We start from the raw sequence: 22,420 nt of genomic DNA, 5'->3' as shown, positions 1-22,420 counted from the left end.
ATATAAATTAAAAAGAACATTAAAAGCAACACCGTGCATCTCATTGATGCATATGCTACCGAATGCCAAAACATGCAGTGAGTAGCCTATATCACTTACTTTTCAAAAAATCAGCCTGGCAGTGCCCAGAAGTAAAATTTACACGCGCATTTAGAGCATAATGTAGCAGCACGTTTGATTCGCGGTGTGCTTAAGACTTTTAAAAATCAACTTCATATTAATTTTAATAGGCTACTTTGACGGAGGACACGCACAGAGAACAGCGACGGCAGGTAAAGGAAAAAAGTTAAACGAATAGAGTCAGTTTGTAAGAACACTATAAGATCATCAATATGAACTCTGAACAATGAACTATTATAAACATAACAGCAAGAAAAGCTGAAGAGGAACTCGCAACATTAAAGCAATAGGCCTAAGCATTTATGTAGGCTAAAGCTATATATCACCTCTTATTTTTTTTTAATTTAGTTAAGTTTCAATGGTAACACTAAAGGCGCGTACATTATGCAGCGCTTTTCACATCCGAATCCCACTTAAGAAACCTATAAACGATGTGCAACTTAAAAAATATATTATGCACATTTTTATATATTTTAATTTTAATATAGGCTATATAGTATATTATGTTTTGTTGTTTTTATACGCAAGGTGGGGCATCCGCGCACATAGGTACCAGAACACAGACAGTCAAAACCTGAGAAGTCCCGAACCCTGCAATATTAAACAAACTACTTTAAGAAATGCGGGCCAGGAAGCGGGTCGGGTATAATATATATATATTTCTTTGCGGTCCGAGTTGCGGGCGGGTTGTTTATACATTGACCCGCGCATCACTGGTAAGCGTCGATATGGTTGTGTGTAAGATATGCAACAAGGAATTCACATATCACCGCAGCACATCGAGCCTCAAGTATCATCTCAATGCAAAACATACAGCAGCTAGCGTGGACATTAGCCCGACTCCAGGTACAACGACTTGGTTGAACAAAAATAAACAATATTTTGTTAAGCTTATGTATTCAGTCATTATTCATAAAAATCCATGTAAAAAATACTTCTTAATGTTCTCAGGTCAAATATTTATATGAGATTAAAATGCGATTAATTTAGATTAATTAATTACAAAGCCTCTAATTAATTAGATTAATTTTTTTAATCGAGTCCCGGCCCTACTTAAAATACATCAGTGTCCTTTGTTTTGCCTCAAAATGCACGCCAGTAATATTTTTAGTAAGGCATGTTTGTTAAAACTAGTTATATTTCCTAATTAAACTAAGGCCTAGTCTTGCCTAAAGCTAATCCCTGTCCACGAAACCACCCCTATATGTATTTCCTAGCAAAACTAAATACGTTTGAATTGCACCGACTCTTGGTGCGTTCACATCAGATGCGAATAAAGTGTTAATCGCGAGTACATGTTAAGTCAATGCAAAGACACGAAAGACATCATGTGGCGGGATTCGCGCAAATGATTCGCAGCGCGTGATTTGTGCGAGTTGAGAAATCTAAACGTTGGTGAATATTCGCGCCGTGTTAACCTATCAGGAGTTTACTCTATGAGTGACGTGACTACAACGTAGCAAGTGGAGGACATGAAAGACATCCTGCGTCGCGATTGCGTGCGCAGCGCATGATGAGTTGAAAAATCGAAACTTTGGCAAATATTCCTGTCGCGTTTATTGGTAGCTAACTCTATTGGTGACGTGATTACGACGTAGTGAGCGTAGGATATAAAGGACATCCTGCTGTGCGTTTTGCGCGAATGATGCATCGCGAATTCAATTGAGCGTTTCTGGTGTTGTATGCACAACGTATGATTTGTTCAAGTTGAAAAATTTAAAATTTAAACCAATCAGGAGTTTACTCTATGAGTGACGTGATTACGATGTAGTGAGTAGAGGACATGAAAGACATCCTGCATTGCAATTCGTGTGAATGAGGCGGCACGAATGAGGCGATGTGAATGACGTGCTGCAATTTGAGCGTTTCTGGTGTTTGCGTGTGTTGAAAATCTAAACTTTGGCAAATATTCGCACCACGTTTATCAGTAGCTAACTCTATTGGTGACGCGATTACGACGTAGCGAGCGTAGGAAATAAAAAAACATCCTGCGGCGCGATTCGCGCGAATAAGGCAGCGCAAATGATGCATTGCAAATTCAATTAAGCTTTTCCGGTGTTTGCGTGCGCAACGCGTGATTCATGCAAGTTGAAAAAACACACTTAGGTGAATATTCGCGCCGTGTTAACCAATCAGAAGCTTACTCTATTAGTGACATGATTATGACGTTGCGAGTGGAGGACATGAAAGACATCCTGCGTCGCGATTTGTGCGGATGAAGCGACACGAATGAGGCGACATGAATGACGCGGTGCAAATTGAGCGTTTCTGGTGTTTCCGTGTGCAGCGCATGATTCGTGAGAGTTGAAAAATCTAAACTTTGGCAAATATTTGCACCGCGTTTATCAGTAGCTAACTCTATTGGTGACGTGATTACGACGTAGCAAGCGTAGGAAATAAAAAGACATCCTGCTGTGCGTTTTGCGCGAATGATGCATCGCGAATTCAATTGAGCGTTTCTGGTGTTTGCATGCACAACGTATGATTTGTTCAAGTCATCCTGCGGCGCGATTAGTGCGAATGAGGCGGCACAAATTAGGTGCATGAATTCAGCGTTTCCGGTGGTTGCGTGCGCAACGCGTGATTCACACAAGTTGAAAAATCAAGTTGATTTAAAATGTTCAAGCGTCCAACTACCCACTAATAGCTTTGACTAAACTGTGCAATTCTGGAAGTAATACTGTCGTTTATTTGCAAATATCGTTTTATTCATCTAGCGTCTAGCATCTACTTCCACCAGTATTCAGACACCTGATTCGGCTCGATTCGCACATCTAGAAATGTTTCTGTTTATAAACTTTCATTTGATGAATTACTGCCGTCATGTCCAATAGTAAATGAACACAAGCATCTTTCTTAAATGAAATTCACTGTGCTATCTGTGGGCAGTAATAACACACAGTTAATTACACCTGAGTTTTGTGGATAAGTCGTGCTCTATAATGAGTCTTAAATTACCTAGAGTGGAAACATGTTTGTGATGAAAGCCTGACCTGATCTCTACTGTGAATCGACCCTTGCTGTTTACGATTCAAATAATCACATTTTAAGCTTCGAGTCGATGAAATGTGGTGGAAAAAACTCCCATTTCTGACTTTACTGCAGATGTTTTACACCCTAATCCACACTGACCTACTTTAAAACACTCTGCTTTACTCCGTTTCCTTGGCATTTTTACCTCCGGTCCTCTTACCCGATGCTTTATCTCCTCTCTGTCTCCCTCTCTCTTTCCCACCTCTCTCTCTTTTCTGTAAATCACTTTTTCTTTGTCTGTTCTCCTGGGTGGGATATGTTAGTGGGAGAAGGACGACACAGCTGAATATGTGAGTATGGTTGTTTGGTGTCGTCTGAGAACCTGTGATGTTACATCTGTCTTAAACTTAAAGTCATTGACCTAGACTGTGTCCTTTATACGCAAAATAGCCCCCTTTTACACTTTAATAGTGCACTATTTGACGGGACAGCCGTTTTGTAGTGGTGGATATTATAAAGTGCATCAATCCCATAATGCACTGCAATAATGAGTGTACAATCTATGCTAGTCGCTATTCCTGGGTTGTTAAGTGCCAAATTAACTCTTCTGGCACTTAAAGGTGCAGTGTGTTATTTTTAGAGGTATTGCTTGACAGAAATGCAAAATAATATACAAAACTTATTATCAGGGGTGTATAAAGACCTTTTTATAATGAACTTTTATGTTTTTATTACCTTCAAATGAGACGTTTTTATCTACATACTACATCCCCTTACATGGAAGTCGCCATTTTGTGCCGCCATGTTTTTACAGAAGCCCTTAACGGACAAACTTTTTTACTAAGTTGTGTCCGACGATGACATGTTTTTACGGTGGCGGCTACCGTAGCTTTTCTATGCGTTTCAAAACAAGGGGTGAGCAGTGGACTACGCCGTTGGTTGCAACTCACATCCTCACCCCTAGATGCCGCTAAAATTTACACACTGCACCTTTAAAGAGATGTATAAATTTCTCTACTTTGAATACAAAGGAAGATATTTTGAAGAATGTATGTAACTAAGTAGATCTGGGGCACCGTTGACTTCCATAATAGGAAAAATAATACTATGGAAGTGAATGGTGCCCCAGATCAAAATATCTTCATTTGTATTCAGCAGAACAAATACATTTATATAGGTTCGAAACAACTTGAGGGTGAGTAAATTGTGACTTTTTTTCATTGTTTTTGGTAAATTATACCTTTAATGTCCGTATTCACTTGTGAAATAATATAAGGGGCTATTTTGGACACAACCGTATATCAGTCATGACTGCCTGGTCGACGCATATTGTACCACTGAACATTAACGGCTATTAAAAACTATTTACGGTACCCTAAAAATGATGTAACATCCGGGTTCATTTACGCCTGGCATGGAGGAGTGTTTTTCTGTATATGTGTGTGTTGTGCTTTTGTGAGTGTGCTGTATTTTGTGTGAATTTCAAGCTGTTGTTATTGTAACTAAAAGGTGCGAATGCGTTAGTTGTATTTTATTTCTGTCTTCATTCATTCGCAGCAGTAAGCTGTTTTCAAAACACCAAAAGTTGGATGTGTCTAAATTTCTCTTTTAAGTTTCAGTTTGACATTTCCCTGAAAGCTCATGCCGTTAATTTCCCTGCTGATCAATGCTCACTGCCTCCACATAAAATACAGGAAAATCACTGACAATTCATTATTCTGACGCTCTGTTTACACAAGCGCTTTGCTCAGACTCTGTGTTGAATTCATTCACAGACTACAACGTGTTGTAATCCATAACCTGGTCATGCTAGGTGACACGCCAATATATGCCAATAATATTGACCTACGAGGAAGTGAAGTCGGCTGTTGAATAATCATTTAGTTCGTGGGATCACATTTTGTCCATTACATTATAGAAACGACATTTAAAATTTCAGATGAGTTGCGTTTTAAGACATTTCGAAACATACATTTTTCATAAATCTGTTTAGCAACCAACACACACACAAGCGTGTTTATATACTGTATTATATTCTTAATTACATCGTAATTTATTTAAAGGTGCAGTGTGTAGATTTTAGTGGTGAGTTTGCGAATTGCAACCAATGGCTCAGTTTACCGCTCATCCCTCTCTTTCGAAACAAATAGAAAAGCTACGGTAGCCGCCACAGGACAAACATGTCGTCATCACAGACGCCATCTGTAGAGCAGTTTGTCTGTTTAGGGCTATCGTAAAAATGCAAAATGTCAACTTGCATGTAAGGGGTACCGCGGTGTATGTAAATAAAAACAGCTCATAATAAGTCAATAAATACATAACAGTTCATTATGCAAATATAGTTATGTATATTATATTGCATTTCTATCTAGAGATTATTGGCGCCTTGTGACTGCTCATCCAAGGGACGCAAATTAAAAATAAGTGTTCGGAGTGTCATGTGTGTTGCTCATGTTTTCAAAATATGTTTGTTGCATCACGTGTTTTGTCAAAATAAGTGCCTGCTGCACACGCGTCAAGACCGTTTGTGATAAAAGAGACGCTCACGTTCACAAAATACACGCAAGACACTCCCTTAACACTAAACTCTGATTACGCATGAAATTATGCGAGTATCTGGCAAACGCGAACGTTTCTTTTATCATAGACGCTTATTTTGACAAGACACGTGATGCACACAGGATCACTCCGCGCGCAGAACACATATTTTGAAATTACGAACCACACACATGACAGGCTACATACATGTTGTGACGAACTTCACATCGAGCGCCCTCGAAAAAAGAAATCACCGGATGCCACTGCTAGAGATCATCCTAAAATATACACAATGCACCTTTTTAATTTTTTATAATGATATTACAGTTTTAAGCAACTTTTTACTCGCGTGTAACCAGTTTTGGGGAAAGTTACTTTTAAAAGTAATGCATTACAATATTAAGTTACTCCCCAAAAAAGTAACTAATTGCCTTACTTTTTATTGTTAGTTACTTTTCATGGAAAGTAATGCTTACGTTACTTTTAAGTTACTTTTGCGTAACTTTTTCTTACTTCAGGCCTACTTGATCTCTTTCAGGCCTTGCAGGTGTTTTTATTAAAGAAAAAATTTCAAGCTCTGTTCTGCCATCTCCGTTTCTGACTCAAACTGTTCCCGCTAAGGCGCACAAAGTGCGTAATTCTATGTTAATATGTTCAGTTTAATTCAGTACATTATTTTATTTTTAAATTGAATTAATTAAACTGAAAAGTAACTCGCATTACTTTTTAAAAAGTAACTCAAATATTAATGTGTACATTTATAAAGTAATGCATCACTTTCCTCGTTACTTCAGAAAAGTAATATTATTACGTAATGCTCGTTACGTGTAATGCGTTACCCCCAACACTGCTAGAGATCATCCTAAAATGTACACACTGCACCTTTAATTTGTATATAATGATACTACAGTATAACGCAACTTTTTGCTCGCATGTAACTACACAAAAACTTAATACTCACCTACATTGAGAGTTGATATACTTTTATTTAACGTGGCAGTCTGAAGCAGGTACAAACAACACCACGTCACATTGAAAAGTGGGGAAATTGATGGCGTCCCTGCGCGGGTGACACATCCCGGAGACTTTTAAAAGATTCAGCTCCCAAACTCAGCGCTAACTTCTCTTTCTCCGTCCATTAACAACAGGAGATGGTCATCGGGGGGCTACAACCTGACACCACCTATTCCATCACTGTGGCAGCCTACACCACCAAAGGAGACGGTGCCCGCAGCAAACCCAAGCTAGTGGTGACTAAAGGATCAGGTGGGTAATAATAACATTATCATTAGTTCAGTCCACAGGCCTGCAGGCCGGCTGTTATGAGCTCCAGGAACCAATATGAACCTTAAGGGATTGCAGTCGTATGACATATAGTGTTTTGGAGTACATAAAAGCAAAGGGAATATTTGTTGCTGAAAGTTTGGTGTGATATTAAAGCTATCAGATAAATGTACATTCAAAACTGCATTTTGTGTTGTAAAAGGTGTTAAAAGTTACAGTCTTTTTCCTGGATGTCATCGTGGGCACACAAAACTTCACATGCCGAGGCGCGCGATGGCTGTGACAGGTGCGCCTGTCGCAGGTGTCACAATGTGACAGTACCACCTTACGTGGCTGTCACTTCCCACGACCGCTTCTTTTGCACACACTCGCGGTGACGTGCCGACATACTTCACCCCACGTCTTTAAAATTGGGACGAAATGCTTTAACAGACAAAAGAAATAAATAAGAGCAGGCTCGGCCCTGCTTAAAAAAGGCATTATGTTCTTTCATGTGCCAAAGGGAGAAACCCTAACCAATGTGGCCAAGAAAAGCCACCGCGGGGGCACTTTCATGGCTCATTTCTGCAACATTATACTGTCAGACAACATAAGCCCCTGACTTATTGCATTGATAAGGGCCGACACGCCCCTTTTATGCACGGACTCTTCCGTGGCGAGCTGTCATCTGCGTGAGAGCCGCCCGTCCCCGAGCTGCCATTCTGCATGCCGGAGATAGACTTCAGAAGACCCGGCCGGGACCGAGAAGCCCATCAGTCATGCAGAACCATCATTCAAATTGTGTTGATAGCAGACAGGCGCTTAAAAAAAAGAGGCAGATGTGCTTACTGTATTTATGCATTATAGCGCACTGGAGTGCCTGCTTGAAGGTGATGTTTCTTTTTTAATATTTAATTTTGCTGACTACTTTAAACAAAGCATTAGGGTTATTTTGTAGTTCAAAAACATCACTTTTGTAGTTTTATCATATTAACTAACATTTCTTGCTGTATCCTATCATGCTTGTGGGATGTGAGAGATTTCATGCTAATGCAGAAGAGTTTGGATGAATCGGGGTCCTCGTGGCACTGTGCTTATTCTCTTCAATTAATTGTTTCGCTTCGACCCTCTTGCTCCAGTGCTAGTTATTGAGAGTTAAATAGCTTCTCAGCTTCAGCTGTCTGGAGTATTTTGTGTTATACCATCCAATGCCAGCAGTTTATAACATATTTAATGGTATGTCATTTAGTATCGTGTATTATATAATATAATGTATTACCATATAGTGTATAGTACAGCATATTCAATTAAAGCTATTAAATAATATATAGTATAGTTTATGGAATAACATGCAGTATTATATTGTGTTTTGTAGTATATTGTGTTGTATGTGTGTATAATAACGTATCACATAGTATAGTGTATAGTATTATATAGTGTATTAGCATATACACTCACCTAAAGGATTATTAGGAACACCTGTTCAATTTCTTATTAATGCAATTATCTAATCAACTATTCACATGGCAGTTGCTTCAATGGATTTAGGGGTGTGGTCCTGGTTAAGGCATTCTCCTGAACTCCAAACTGAATGTCAAAATGGGAAAGAAAGGTGATTTAAGCAATTTTGAGCGTGGCATGGTTGTTGGTGCCAGACGGGCCGGTCTGAGTATTTCACAATCTGCTCAGTTACGGGATTTTTACACACAACCATTTCTAGGGTTTACAATGAATGGTGTGAAAAGGGAAAACATCCATAATGTGGCAGTCATGTGGGTGAAAATGCCTTGTTGATGCTAGATATCAGAGGAGAATGGGCCGACTGATTCAAGCTGATAAAAGAGCAACTTTGACTGAAATAACCGTTACATACCTCGTTACAACCGAGGTATGCAGCAAAGCATTTGTGAAGACACAACACGCACAACCTTGAGGCGGAGGGGCTACAACAGCAGAAGACCCCACCGGGTACCACTCATCTCCACTACATATAGGAAAAAGAGGCTACAATTTGCACAAGCTCACCAAAATTGGACAGTTGAAGACTGGTGTTGTCTGGTCTGATGAGTCTCGATTTCTGTTGAGACATTTAGATGGTAGAGTCAGAATTTGGCGTAAACAGACTGAGAACATAGATCCATCATGCCTTGTTACCACTGTGCAGGCTGGTGGTGGTGGTGTAATGGTGTGGGGGATGTTTTCTTGGCACACTTTAGGCCCCTTAGTGCCACCTGAGCATTGTTTCTGATCATGTCCATCCCTTTATGACCACCATGTACCCATCCTCTGATGGCTACTTCCAGCAGGATAATGCACCATGTCACAAAGCTTGAATCATTTCAAATTGGTTTCTTGAACATTACAATGAGTTCACTGTACTAAAATGGCCCCCACAGTCACCAGATCTCAACCCAATAGAGCTTCTTTGGGATGTGGTGGAACGGGAGCTTCGTGCCCTGGATGTGCATCCCACAAATCTTTATCAACTGCAAGATGCTATCCTATCAATATGAGCCAACATTTCTAAAGCTTGTTGAATCAATGCCACGTAGAATTAAGGCAGTTCTGAAGGCGAAAGGGGGTCAAACTCAGTATTAGTATGGTGTTACTAATAATCCTTTAGGTGAGTGTATAATGTGTAGTATTGTATTGTTTAGTATAGTGTATAATGTAGTATAGTTTATAATACTGTATTGTTTATAGTATTTTAGTGTATGAAATTACATAGTTTGTATGATTGTATGGTATATTATAGTATGGTCTACAGTGTTTTAGATGCATCTTGTATTAGATTAGCCCAAAATGCTTTGCTGCAGTTTTTAACTGGGTTTGTTATATTAACCAGCATTTCTGCTCCTTAAGACCTAAAATCACTCAGTGTTGAGGTTAGTCACGTGATAGCTGAAGGTTATGTTATTTGTTACAGGACAAAGGGAGCATAGCGCGCGAGAGAGATACGCAATCCTTTCTTAATCAGCGCCCGTAGGTCAACAGTGGCCGTTAATGCAGGGTCTAATGGGAAACGTGCCTGTGGCCGTATGGAGGGGATTGTGTGGCGTCCATTGGAGTGGACTGGAGTACTTTTGGGGAGGAGGGGGGCGCAATCACAGCGTCTCTGACCCTCATTGTCCTTTCGCTGCGGCAGATTGGACCTTTTTCTACGTCTCCGTCATCACCTCGGCCTTTTCTCTGAGGCATTTGTCCTCATATCTGTTCACATGTTTTTCTTCAATGTCTTTCAGCTGTGTTAAATCCCCTCTCCACTCCCTTGTGCCTGTCATCTGTTCAAGTACATTGAGCATTTTATGTTCACATAGCGGACGAAATGGCATTGCATGATCATTTTTAGTCTTGTGTGTGAATATAGATATGTTTTGTTTGAGATTGAAGAATAACATAGAAGAAAGGTTGGTTGGTTTTACCGTATTTTATATGGCAAGTATGAATTTACACATGGACAACTGCGATTATAAGACTACGGTGAAGAGGAGGACACAAGTGATATTGACTTTTTTGTGCTTTTTACAATCTGCCTTGATAAAACATGGAAGAGAAACAGCTGTGATTTAGAAATGTTGCTTTGATTTAGATATATTGTTATCACCTGCATGCCAGTTTGTATTATCGCAGTACGTACATGCTTAAAAGATTGTAGTTGAAAGTATCCATTTCTCAAATAGCAGTAAAAAAGGCTTGTAATATAAATCCTTTTACAGACAGAAGTTTGAAGCACTTTTTCTTTCACTGTGAGACCTGGTTTCAATACAACTTAAATGCGATACAGATCATTTGAATTTAATGCAATCTCTTTTTCTCCCAACAGTTCCCGGGCCTCCTTCCCTCTTCGTCAATCAAAACTCAGAGACCTCTGCGTTAATACGCTGGCAACCCCCAGAGTTCCTGGCTCCGGGTCTCGAGGTGCAGGGCTTTCGACTGCAGTTCGGCCGAAAGGACGTGAGCCCTCTGGCCACGCTGGAGTTTGACCCGCAGGAGCTGGAATATTCCATCAGCAACATCCACCGAGGTGCCACGTACATCTTTAAGGTCTCCGCCAAGTCCAAATCGGGCTTCGGGGAAGAAGCAATAAAAGAACTCAGAGTCCCGGAGGAGGTTCCCCGAGGGTATCCTCAGATAATCGAGGGCCCTAATATCACCTGTTGCTCGCTGCAGTTCTCCTGGCTGCCTCCGGTGCTCGCCGAACGCAACGGCGCCATAACTGAATACACGCTGGCTTACCAGGAAGCCGGAGTTGCTGGCGGACCCAAAGAACTGCGTCTGCCGGCAAACGAGAACAGTTACACCCTCAACAGCTTGAGACCCAACGTGGCGTACGATGTGAAAATTCGAGCGCACACCAGTGTAGGTCCAGGGCCGTACAGCCCGCCGATCCAGTATCGAACAGTGGCCTTCGAAGCAGGTAGGGTTTGCTTGTTTTCCTCGCCCCTGCCTCAAGGGACAACAAAACCCCCCAACAACCACCTAAACCACGTTTAAAAAATAAACTCTGGGAGCCACATACCTCACTAGCACCCTACCCCACAAAAAAAGGTAAAAACAGTCAGTAAGCTAAAGTCAGTCAGTTATGAAAAGGGTGGAGCATCGGTTCTGTGAGGTAAGTGCTGATTGGTCAGACACGCCCAGCACATTCACTCATCCAATCACTCAGATTCCCCTAGCATAACAAGGTAGGAGAGAACCACGTGCGAAGTTGAATTAGGCACATTTTTACTTAATTTGGTTTTAATTTTTGGTTTAGGAACCCCCTCCTATTTTTTGTATTCACCCTCTCCCCCACCCCACACTGGGTTGTTTTGCAGCATGGCGTCCCATGATGCACTGCTAACAAGTGTGGGCATGCTGTGTTTGGGGTTTGTCCTTGTTTCTGTCAGGCTTTCTGCCATGGCAGTGCCAATCCAAGTGAGAGCTCGCAGCAGTGGGTTAGTTAAATATAATGTGGGTTTCATTCAAAAAGGTACTGCTGCTCGTTGGGGCGGCATTGCCAGGCGGGGGCAGGCAGAGAGTACTGTGTGATCCTGTGGTTCTGTGTTCACTAGTCTAGTCCAGTGTGCTGTTTGTCCCAACTGAGCGCCCCCCCTTCACAGTAACATCACAGTGTGCTCACTTCGAGGGATCAAACCTCCCCACACCCCTGGAAAACAGTTGCAAACTCAGAACACTTTCTGTTGTTCCCCATCGCGCTTTGCTTGCTATGATGTTGCTTTTATGAAATGTTCGTCTCATTTTTCTTCCCTTCATTTACACCTGGACAGATGTTCCTAAGAATTTCACTGTAAAGCTGGTTACCAAGACAACAGTCCTGCTGACCTGGAAGTTTTCCAATAGCCAATTCCCATACCCCTGCATGGTCGAGTACAACTTCCACCACTGATACAGAAACTGTGAATTTTTATGTTACCGTAACATGACACAGTGGTTTAGTTACCTTGACCCAATTCACTCATTTTTTTTGTAAATGATTCATTGTTGTACATTCCCAGCTGGCATTTCAACGTTAATCCATGTTTAAATCAACATTGATCCATCGTTGATTCAAGGTTGATCCAAGGTTGAATCAACGTTGATCCAAGGTTGAATCAACGTTGATCCAAGGTTGAATCAACGTTGATCCAAGGTTGAATCAGCGTTGAGTCAAGGTTGAATCAGCGTTGATCCAAGGTTGAATCAGCGTTGAACCAAGGTTGAATCAGCGTTGATCCAAGGTTGAATCAGCGTTGAGTCAAGGTTGAATCAGCGTTGATCCAAGGTTGAATCAGCGTTGATCCAAGGATGAATCAGCGTTGATCCAAGGTTGAATCAGCGTTGAGTCAAGGTTGAATCAGCGTTGATCCAAGGTTGAATCAGAGTTGATCCAAGGTTGAATCAGCGTTGATCCAAGGTTGAATCAGCGTTGATCCAAGGTTGAATCAGCGTTGATCCAAGGTTGAATCAGCGTTGATCCAAGGTTGAATCAGCATTGATCCAAGGTTGAATCAAGGTTTAATTACCTTTTGATTTTGCTAATTGAATCAACGTTGATATTGTGATGTTGTTTCAACATCTCACTTTCAACATGGGTGAATTAAGGTCTTTACGTGAATGGCAAATTAACTTTGAGATATGCATTGATTTTGCAAATTGAATTCAACATTGATATCGCGTTTAGCATTAACCATTGTTTCAATGTTATATCAATGTTGAACGAACAACTCACATTATTTCAACCAAATTTCAACGTTGAAGGTTGGTCATGTGCCAGCTGGGTAGTCTTATAAAATGTTTGTGCCACTAGAGTGCTTAATAACTAAAAACAAACAAAATGTAGCTAAATTACAATTGCATCTCCATCGTCCACAGGTCGAGTACAACAGGCAAAAGGACAGCATTGATGCTAAGGACACCAAAGCTCTCATCATCAACCTGCGGCCCGACACCAACTATGAGTTCAGAATCACCTGTCCGGAGAGCACAGATGGCGGACCCAAGCACAAGCTCACCGCCCGAACGGCCCCGCCTATTCTGGTTAATAAACCAAAGCTGGAACTCAGTAGAGAGCCGGACAACACGTTGGCCATTTATTTCCCACCACTGGAAACCAAAGACATGATTAAGTGAGGAAAACTTCCTTCGTAACATCACTAAAACTGAAACGCTTAATACATGTAGTCTTTAAATGATAGCAGTGGACCTAAAAACAATTACCATAAAACATACAATTGGTAATGCTAATACTTGATATTGCACCCCTTTGTCGCAACCATGAGAAATGCATTGTAATAATTTGGCTACACTTCTAATTTTTCCAAACAATTCTACTTTACTTACGATTTATATTCCAGTCCATGAATTGTTTGCTTAAATATAATTTCTTATCTATAATGCAGGACCATCTTTGTTGTGGTGGTGCCGTTGAGGAAGGGTAGAAGACACAACAAGAACCCTGATGAGCTGGATCTAGAAGAGGTGAACATTACTGTTTTTGACCTTGTATCACAGACACACTGGAGCCGTGGCCATTGAAAGTCTTCTCGCTAGGGCATTGTGGGATTGTTCTCTGGAGGTTTGTCAGGGCGAGGGGACAATTATACAGCTCTCATCCCGAGTGCTGGCAGATTGCCATGCCTGAGCCACTTGAGATGTGACCTTGAGATGCGAATGACACAGGCGCTTGTTCTTCATTTATTTATTATTTTAATTTCTCGACTCGCAGCTCAAGTACGTTTCTTTTTTTGTTGCTGACATGCTTTCTGCTCCGGGTTTAGTCTGCAGAGGCAACCGTGCGAAAACTGTTTGTAGGTTCCATATGTATGGCGCACTTTTGTTTTTGTTTGTATCAGAACTGTTTGTACAATCGATGTTTTGTACAATTGATGGAAGGAACAAACAGTTTTAGACTTTTGCTTTTATACTGATGAGGAGCCTGTGTGCCCGAAAACGACACACACCATTCAAAAGTCTTTTAATTAATACATGTTTGATATTTTTTGGGCCGACTTATTCTTTTCAGACTTTCGCTGTAAAAATACTTTTCTTTGGTTGTTTCTTTAAGAATGTAATTTTATTGTCCATTGTTCTGTGTTTAAAGTACACAACAAAATAAACTATTGTGTAAATCAATAGTACATTGGATTTTCCAAACAATTCCCATAGAAATGATTTCCAATTCTAGTGTTTGTACAGAAAGTAAACCAGGGACCATTACGGCTCCTAAAGTGGTGATTTCTCAGAACCGTGTTTCTCTAATCTTCCTCTTTTCCTCCACAGCTGTTGGGCGAGCGGAGACTCGGTCATCGTCACGCTCGGACCACCCGTCAGCTCAAGCAGTTGGACGGGAAGAGACCCTACATTGCTGCCAGCTTCAAGCCCTCATCCATGCATCAGCCCCTCACTCTGGGTGACCAGAAGGTCTACGGTGGCTTTGAGAACAGAGCCCTCGACCCCGGGCAAGAATATGTGTTTTTCATCCTTGCTGAGCTCAACACTACTGGAGGGGTGAGGGCAAATAATCCTAAACATGTGTAAAACTCCAATGAACATATCTCCAAGTTTCTGCTTGATGAATCGTTAAAGACAAAGTACATCCAACTAAAAAGTGTGATTTGCGCCCATGTAGAAAGTGTTTGTGTCCAGCCCCTACACGGATCCGATCACGATGCCTGATGTGGATCCTCACCCCATTGAGACAGGTGGAGATGGGCTTATATGGGTGGTGGGGCCGGTTCTCGCCGTGGTCTTCATCATATGCATCGTGATCGCCATTCTCCTTTACAAGAAGTAAGTGAAAGTGACATCAACTTGAATTTATTAACATAAAAAGATTGACGAAAGCTTTTATGAACCTCAAATATATGATTTTTGTGCGTCTGCGTAATTTCTATACCTCGGTTTGTGTAATTTAATCGTTTTGACTTCTATTATTCTATTATTTGTAAAATTGTAATAATTAGGTGTGCCAAAACTTTAGGCCGCTACGGATCCTAAATTGTGTTACTGTAAATGCCAGGTTGATCTCAGAAGAATTCGTACAGATTTTACAAGTTGGCTAATTCGTATGAATTCCTACGATGTGAATTGTACAAAAACATACAATTATCATAAAATGCTAGCTAGATCTCATGAGAATTCGAATGGATTTTACGAGTTGGCTAATTCGTATGAATTCCTACGAATTGAATCGTATAAAAAACATACAATTATCATAAAATGCCAGCCTAATCTCATGAGAATTTGTACATATTTTACAAGTTTGCTAATTCGTATATGACGTCGAATACGAAGTGAATTGTAAAAAGAAATACAATTATCATAAAATGCTAGCCTGATCTCACGAGAATCGATACGTATTTTACGAGTTGGCTTATTCGTATGAATTCCTACGAAGTGAATTGTACAGAAACATACAATTATCATAAAATGCCAGACTGATCTTTCTACAATTTGTATGTATTTTACGAGTTTGGTAATTCGTATGAATTCTTACGACGTGAATCGTACAAAAACATACAATTATCATAAAATGCCAGCCTAATCTCATGAGAATTCGTACGTATTTTACGAGTTGGCTAATTCGTATGAATTCTTACGTTGTGAATCGTACAAAAACATACAATTATCATAAAATGCCAGCCTAATCTCATGAGAATTCGTATGTATTTTACGAGTTGGCTAATACGTATGAATTCTTACGAAGTAAATCGTACAAAAACATACAATTATCATAAAATGCCAGTCTGATCTCACAAGAATTCGTACGTATTTTACGAGTTGGCTAATTCGTATGAATTCTTACGACGTGAATCGTACAAAAACATACAATTATCATAAAATGCCAGCCTAATCTCATGAGAATTTGTACGTATTTTACGAGTTGGCTAATTCTTATGAATTTCTAAGAAGTGAATTGTACAAAAACATACAATTATCATAAAATGCCAGCCTGATCTAACAAGAATTCGTACGTATTTTACGAGTTGGCTTATTCGTATGAATTCCTACGAAGTGAATCGAACAAAAACCTACAATTATCATAAAATGCCAGTCTGATCTCACGAGAATTCATACATATTTTAAGAGTAGGCTAATTTTTATGAATTTTTACGAAGTGAATTGTACAAAAACATACAATTATCATAAAATGCTAGCCTGATCTCACGAGAATCGATACGTATTTTACGAGTTGGCTTATTCGTATGAATTCTTACGAAGTGAATCGTACAAAAACATACAATTTTCATAAAATGGCAGCCTGATTTTACAAGAATTTGTATGTATTTTACGAGTTTGGTAATTTGTATGAATTCCTACGAAGTGAATCGGTCAAAAACATGCAATTATCATAAAATGGCAGTCTGATCTCACGAGAATTCGTATGTATTTTACGAGTTGGCTAATTCGTATGAATTCTTACGACGTGAATCGTACAAAAACATACAATTATCATAATATGCCAGCCTAAACTCATGAGAATTCGTAATACGTATGAATTCTTAGGTTTTGAATCGTACAAAAACATACAATTATCATAAAATGCCAGTCTGATCTCAAGAGAATTCGTACATAATTTACGAGTTGGCTAATTCGTATGAATTCCTATGAAGTGAATCGTACAAAAACATACAATTATCATAAAATGCCAGCCTAATCTTACAAGAATTTATATGTATTTTATGAGTTTGGTAATTCGTATGAATTCCTACGAAGTGAATTGTACGAAAACATACAATTATCATTAAAAAAACAATAATGAAACCCCACCCCCAATGTCACAGGGGCAAAAGCTAATTGTACAAAAATGTACAGATGTGGTCGTGTGAATTAATACGAATTAACCTTTAAAAATCTGTACGAATTGGCATGAGATTTCATTGTAAATGCACCTTAAATGCAATAAAACGTAAAAGGTTAGAAAAGACATATACCTTTTTTAGAAACGTTGCCTCCAGCGCTAGCGTAGTTTTAAAAAGTTCAAAGCAAAGCTAAGGAAGGCTGTCGATTCCAACTCATCAAAAATTCATGAGATGACAGCTAATAACCGATAGCGGTCGAAACGGACCTCTCTGACTTTTGGCATGCAAGTGCGCTCAAACTCAAAGGGAAGCTTTTGCTCATTAATGCCTCACATATGAGGTTAAAAGCTGGATAGTGTTTCCTACCTTCGCAGGACCTTGGGTTTAACCTCTGGCGTCTTGAGATCATATAGCCACCCAACGGGCTCACGCACAAATCTAATACAGGTTTCTCCAAATGCAGATGAGGCCGATCTGGCCCGGCTATGAATTTAAATGCACTCTATTGATTTCTTTCTCTTATTTTCTCTCCTCTGCTCTGTTCTCTTGTTGTGTTTTCTTCCTTTTATATATTTATTTCGCTTTGACGCGGATGCAGTAAGCCAGACAGGTGAGTCTTGGCGGTACTTTATTGCTGTTTTCAAAGGGGGCAAAAGAAAACGCTCGGGCTCAGCATAAAACCCAGTTTTAATTAGACGGCGGAATGAAATAGCGGCTTCGAGCGACGGGCCTTTTAACCTGCCAGCAGTGCTGTGTGGTTTGTGGATTTGGCTTTGTTTGGGCTTCGACAGTCACCGTGTTTCTGTGCTGCTTTTCAGATATACCTGTGCAGCGGGGACCTGAGTTTTAATGAAGTTGAACAAAATAAAAGTTATAATGTATATTGAATAGATTTTGGATACACTATGGGCAAAACCATATGGTTTCGTCTTTTGGACCCCACTGTAAACCGTATATTTGTGTGAGCTTGTTTGTGTTGAGATTAATGCAAACGTCAATTTTATATAGCGTTGTCTTGGCTAACTTTATTGAAAAATTGTAATTGCTTGGAGCGATTCTTTTGACTGAATCAGCCAAACGAATCAACCAATCAAATTGGACAGTGAGTGTCCATCCAAATTTATTCACATTGCTCTTTGTGCTTTACTTTTTAAAGTAGCAAACGTAAAGAGTCGGAGCCACGGACGAAATGCCTTCTGAATAATGCCGAAATTACTTCGCACCACCCAACAGACCCCGTGGAGATGAGACGCATCAACTTCCAAACCCCAGGTAAACACATACAACACAAATACGCAGACAATCGACCTAACTTTAAACATGATGTTGTGTATTAGCCAGTATTTGGGTCGTAAGTACTAAATGACATTGTGTTTAAAAAGATTTAGCGCGTTTATGGACCATTAGGTTTTTTCTAGCATTTTAACATAAAAAATAGCGTAACAATAGACATATAACATATATATATCTTTTTTTGATGTTGATTTAAAATATGAAATATGTTTTTGTAAGATTCCCCCAAACAAAGCTGCACAAATCCACGCTTTGAAGTGTGAAGATATGACACACGTTGTCAATTAAATTTAATATAACTGTCAATTTGAAGTGCGCCCGCTGTTATTTCTAATCTGTGTCTGTGCTGATGCAATTTATTCGATAATAATTGCGAACGACCCATCAGTCACGCTTGCTCTAAAACAAAGGTTGCGTTCAAGGTGGTGAGAAAGCTCCTCAAACCCCGGTGGAAAATAAAAGCCCGCGTAGCTTTACGTGAGCTTCTATCGTCCCCTCCCGCATCTCATTCAAAAGCAGACTATCTTTTGTTTCCCCCAAATCCTCCGGTTCAAAGAACATTCTCTGCCGTTCTCATTCTCGCCGGCTTTGGACGCTAAACCTAGTCTGACATTTCTGTTGGGCTCCTTGAAGTGGCGTGGAGAGAATTTGTTCCCTCCTCTCGTTCTCAGGCGTCTCCTCATCAAACAGCTCTCGTTTCAAAGCCGGCAATATTGCCGAGGAGGTCACGCCGCGACCTCGGTCCGAAGCTTTCCATCTGCACCCGAGATAAAGAGAGAGAGGGCTCGAGAACCGGAGGAGGAAAGGCGCTATCACCGACTCATTTCCCATAATCACATGTCCATTGTCGAGCATCTTGTTCAGTCGCCACCTAATAACACGTCTGAACGAAGCTCGGCGTGCTTTCATCTTATTTGTTGTCTGCTACGATGCTTTTATTTTATCAAGAAGAGGAGACGCTCATTTACCAGTTTCACGTTATCATTGTGCAACCATCACTTTGCAAGGAAGCGAGGGAAGTCATTATCTCTTTGCTTGGTGAATTTTATTTAAACGGCCATGTTAGGCCAATTAGTTTGGATGGGAATACGTCCGCAACATTTCCATTAGCTAACAAGGGTCATTGTTCTTATGAACATACTTCAGTTCACATGGATGACCGAGATGCAGAGATGAAACATTATGGATTATGCTACTGACGACTGAAATTCAGGTTAAAACATAGAGACAGCTGTTTTTATGTAGTAGTATTGTTTAGCTACAATACGACACAAAGTGATACGATTTCATCCAAGTTTCTTTATATAGCAAATGTAGCTTTAGTGTGAGGTTGTGTGAAGGTTTGTCTGAAGGCATCACAGATGGTTTAGACCAGGACAACAGAAGCTGAAGACAGCGTCGATCCGCTCTCTTTCTTTTGACAGCTGGACCGATGCTAAGATGCCAAATGGACGGATGTGTTTTTAGCGCTCGATAAACGCAGCCATCTGATGTTTTCAGAAAGAACAAGAATGTATGTTTTTTAAATGACCGTGGATATGTACCATGGCATAGAATAGATGTGTATTTTACTGTATATGACCGTATGAGAGTACATATTGTTTCAACGCCACAATCTATAATTTTTTTAGAAAGATTATTATATTAAATATTTAAATAGGCTAAATGATTAAAACCAGTTTGCAACATACCATGCTTACTGCATGCACTACTAAGGCAGTGGTTCTCAAACTGGGGGGCACGAGATGGTGCCAGGTTGGTGCCAGTTTTTTGCTTGAGTTGAATATTTTCAACTTGCGCGAATGTGTTTTTGCGTCATATCGCGCTGCCCAGTTTCGCATCGCCCCGCACGACTTTGCATCTATTCGTGTCTTTGCATTGGCTTTGTATGTAATATACAAATCGTGGAATTGTACACTGCATTGTATAATTTAGGCCGGGTTTCACAGACAAGGCTTAGCTAATGCCAGGACTAGGCCTTAGTGTTAATAGGATGTTTAATCATCTTTTATAAACATTAAAAAGACGTTACTGGTGTGTATCTTGAGAAAAATCTATGGCACTGGTATATTTTAAGTCATTCCCCGCCGGCCATTTTTTGAAAAGTTGCCCGGCAGCATTTTTTTGTGATTTTCACAAAAGTTTCACGAAATGCCTTCCAGGAAATTTTTCTTCTAAAAATATGTAAACATGCAAATATATCAAATGAAAAAACAGACCAAACAAAACGGGGAAAAAAAGTTCATTCATCTATATTTTTTTTCTCTGCTTATAAACTCTTAAATATGGATATTTTTCTTTAAAAATAAAACATTTTAGCAAAAAGCTAAAATAATTGCATGTTTGTGAAGGAATTTTGTTAGAGATCAGATTCAGAACGATTATCAAAACATACATAGTTTAAAATAAGTAAATAAAGTTTTGGTTTGAGTTTTTTCATAAATTGGGTACGCCATCTAGTGGTAGATTATCGCGGTATTGCAAATTAACATAAAACTAATTCAGAAACACGTTTTTATGCAAATGTTTTTTTCTTAATTGACGAGATAACAGTGCAAGTTATTTTCAGGTGAGACAGCCCAAAGTGTTTTAGTCTAGTGCTGTGTTCACACCAGCAGCGGTAGAAGCGTCAAGCACGAGCAATTTCAATGTTAAGTAAATGTGAAGACGCGTTGACGCGCGTCTGGAAGTCACTGCGCGAATGAGCCGTTTAGCGCGGGAGATGCGATTCCGCCACATTCGTGCGTCTAGTTCGCGAGAATGCCGCGAATTGAGCGTTGCCACAGCAAACGCGCGAGTTGAAAATTTTTTTGGGGGCGGAAAAATGCGCGGCATTAACCAATCAGGAGCTTGCTCTAGTAGTGACATGATTACAGGATGCGAGCGGAGTCGCAGAAGCCCCTCCCATGACGCGAATTTCCGTGTGAATGTCTCGATGACTAAAATTTCAGGTGTGGCTTTCACGCACGAATGAAGCGAGTAAACTCAAAATGTTCAAACGCCAAACTAGACGCAGTAGACACGAATTTGAGCCTCAAACGCAGCTGATGTGAACCCACTTAAAGCCTGGGCTTAAGGTTTTGTTTAATTCAAATCTTAAGTTTGAGGTGTCCGTGAAGGTATTCACCATATACATGCCAAAAAGTTTGAGAACCCCTGTACTAAAGTAACATGGAGAAAGCTTGTTTTCTGCTTGATGTTGTTTTTTTTAGATTGCCCCATAATGCGAGTCTTTACATCTTTACTGTCACATGGGTGTAGCTTCATCTTCATTTTGGCGGGTCCTACTTTTACTGGTTTCAGATCCACCACCGGGGACCCTCACAAGCAACTCATCCTTCATTCAAAGCAGGGCCGGACTATTCTTCTGCCTGTTTAAAAATGCACAACACAGTTTGCAATATTAATTCGAGAGAATAGACGTGTAAAGGAGGATTGATCTTTTCTTTTTATTCATTTTTAAGTCATTTCAAGATTTGGTTCAGTAAATTAAAAGGGAATTTTTCTTTTCTCATCTTTGCTGTTTTTCACAGATTCTGGTCTAAGCAGCCCGCTCAGCGCATCCAGTTTTGACTATGAAAGTTAGTCCTCGCATCTCGCGCTGAGCTGTTGTGTTTGCTTATGTTTTTTTAATGCCCCACGTGCCAATAATTGGTTGTGTCCTCACAGTACATATGCATATGACTTACTCCTCACAAACTGCCAGATCTGGGCTAATTTCACACCTATAACCAGAGAAAGTTTAAAGCAGTCATCATTCAAATTAAAGCACACTTGGGAACATTTAGGATTAAGCCAAAATCCTATTCAAATGTCATTTGAAAAAAATATTTATTATAGTCTACAAGATAATGGCACTTGTCGTATAGTCACGAAATATTCGATTTTCATGGACACGGTTTTTAAGGTTTTTTTCATGTCATTGAGCACGAATGTCTTTTTCGTGTTAC

General features: G+C 40.0%; 1 protein-coding gene across 1 annotated transcript in view; it reads left to right on the top strand.

Moving 5' to 3' along the window:
* The window catches only part of ptprsa (protein tyrosine phosphatase receptor type Sa), a 240,010-nt gene that overhangs the window by 177,189 nt on the left and 40,401 nt on the right, over window positions 1-22,420 (top strand). The window contains exons 15-24 of the mRNA XM_055217681.2: window positions 3,417-3,443; window positions 6,780-6,897; window positions 10,718-11,311; window positions 12,165-12,259; window positions 13,249-13,502; window positions 13,776-13,854; window positions 14,656-14,883; window positions 15,005-15,165; window positions 18,334-18,449; window positions 22,004-22,051. Of these exons, the coding sequence (XP_055073656.2) occupies window positions 3,417-3,443; window positions 6,780-6,897; window positions 10,718-11,311; window positions 12,165-12,259; window positions 13,249-13,502; window positions 13,776-13,854; window positions 14,656-14,883; window positions 15,005-15,165; window positions 18,334-18,449; window positions 22,004-22,051 (1,720 nt within the window). The remainder of the gene's footprint in view (window positions 1-3,416; window positions 3,444-6,779; window positions 6,898-10,717; window positions 11,312-12,164; window positions 12,260-13,248; window positions 13,503-13,775; window positions 13,855-14,655; window positions 14,884-15,004; window positions 15,166-18,333; window positions 18,450-22,003; window positions 22,052-22,420) is intronic.

The sequence above is a fragment of the Misgurnus anguillicaudatus genome, chromosome 23 (assembly GCF_027580225.2).
Source record: "Misgurnus anguillicaudatus chromosome 23, ASM2758022v2, whole genome shotgun sequence".
Taxonomy (NCBI): domain Eukaryota; kingdom Metazoa; phylum Chordata; class Actinopteri; order Cypriniformes; family Cobitidae; genus Misgurnus; species Misgurnus anguillicaudatus.
This window is presented reverse-complemented; position numbering and strand designations above follow the sequence as displayed.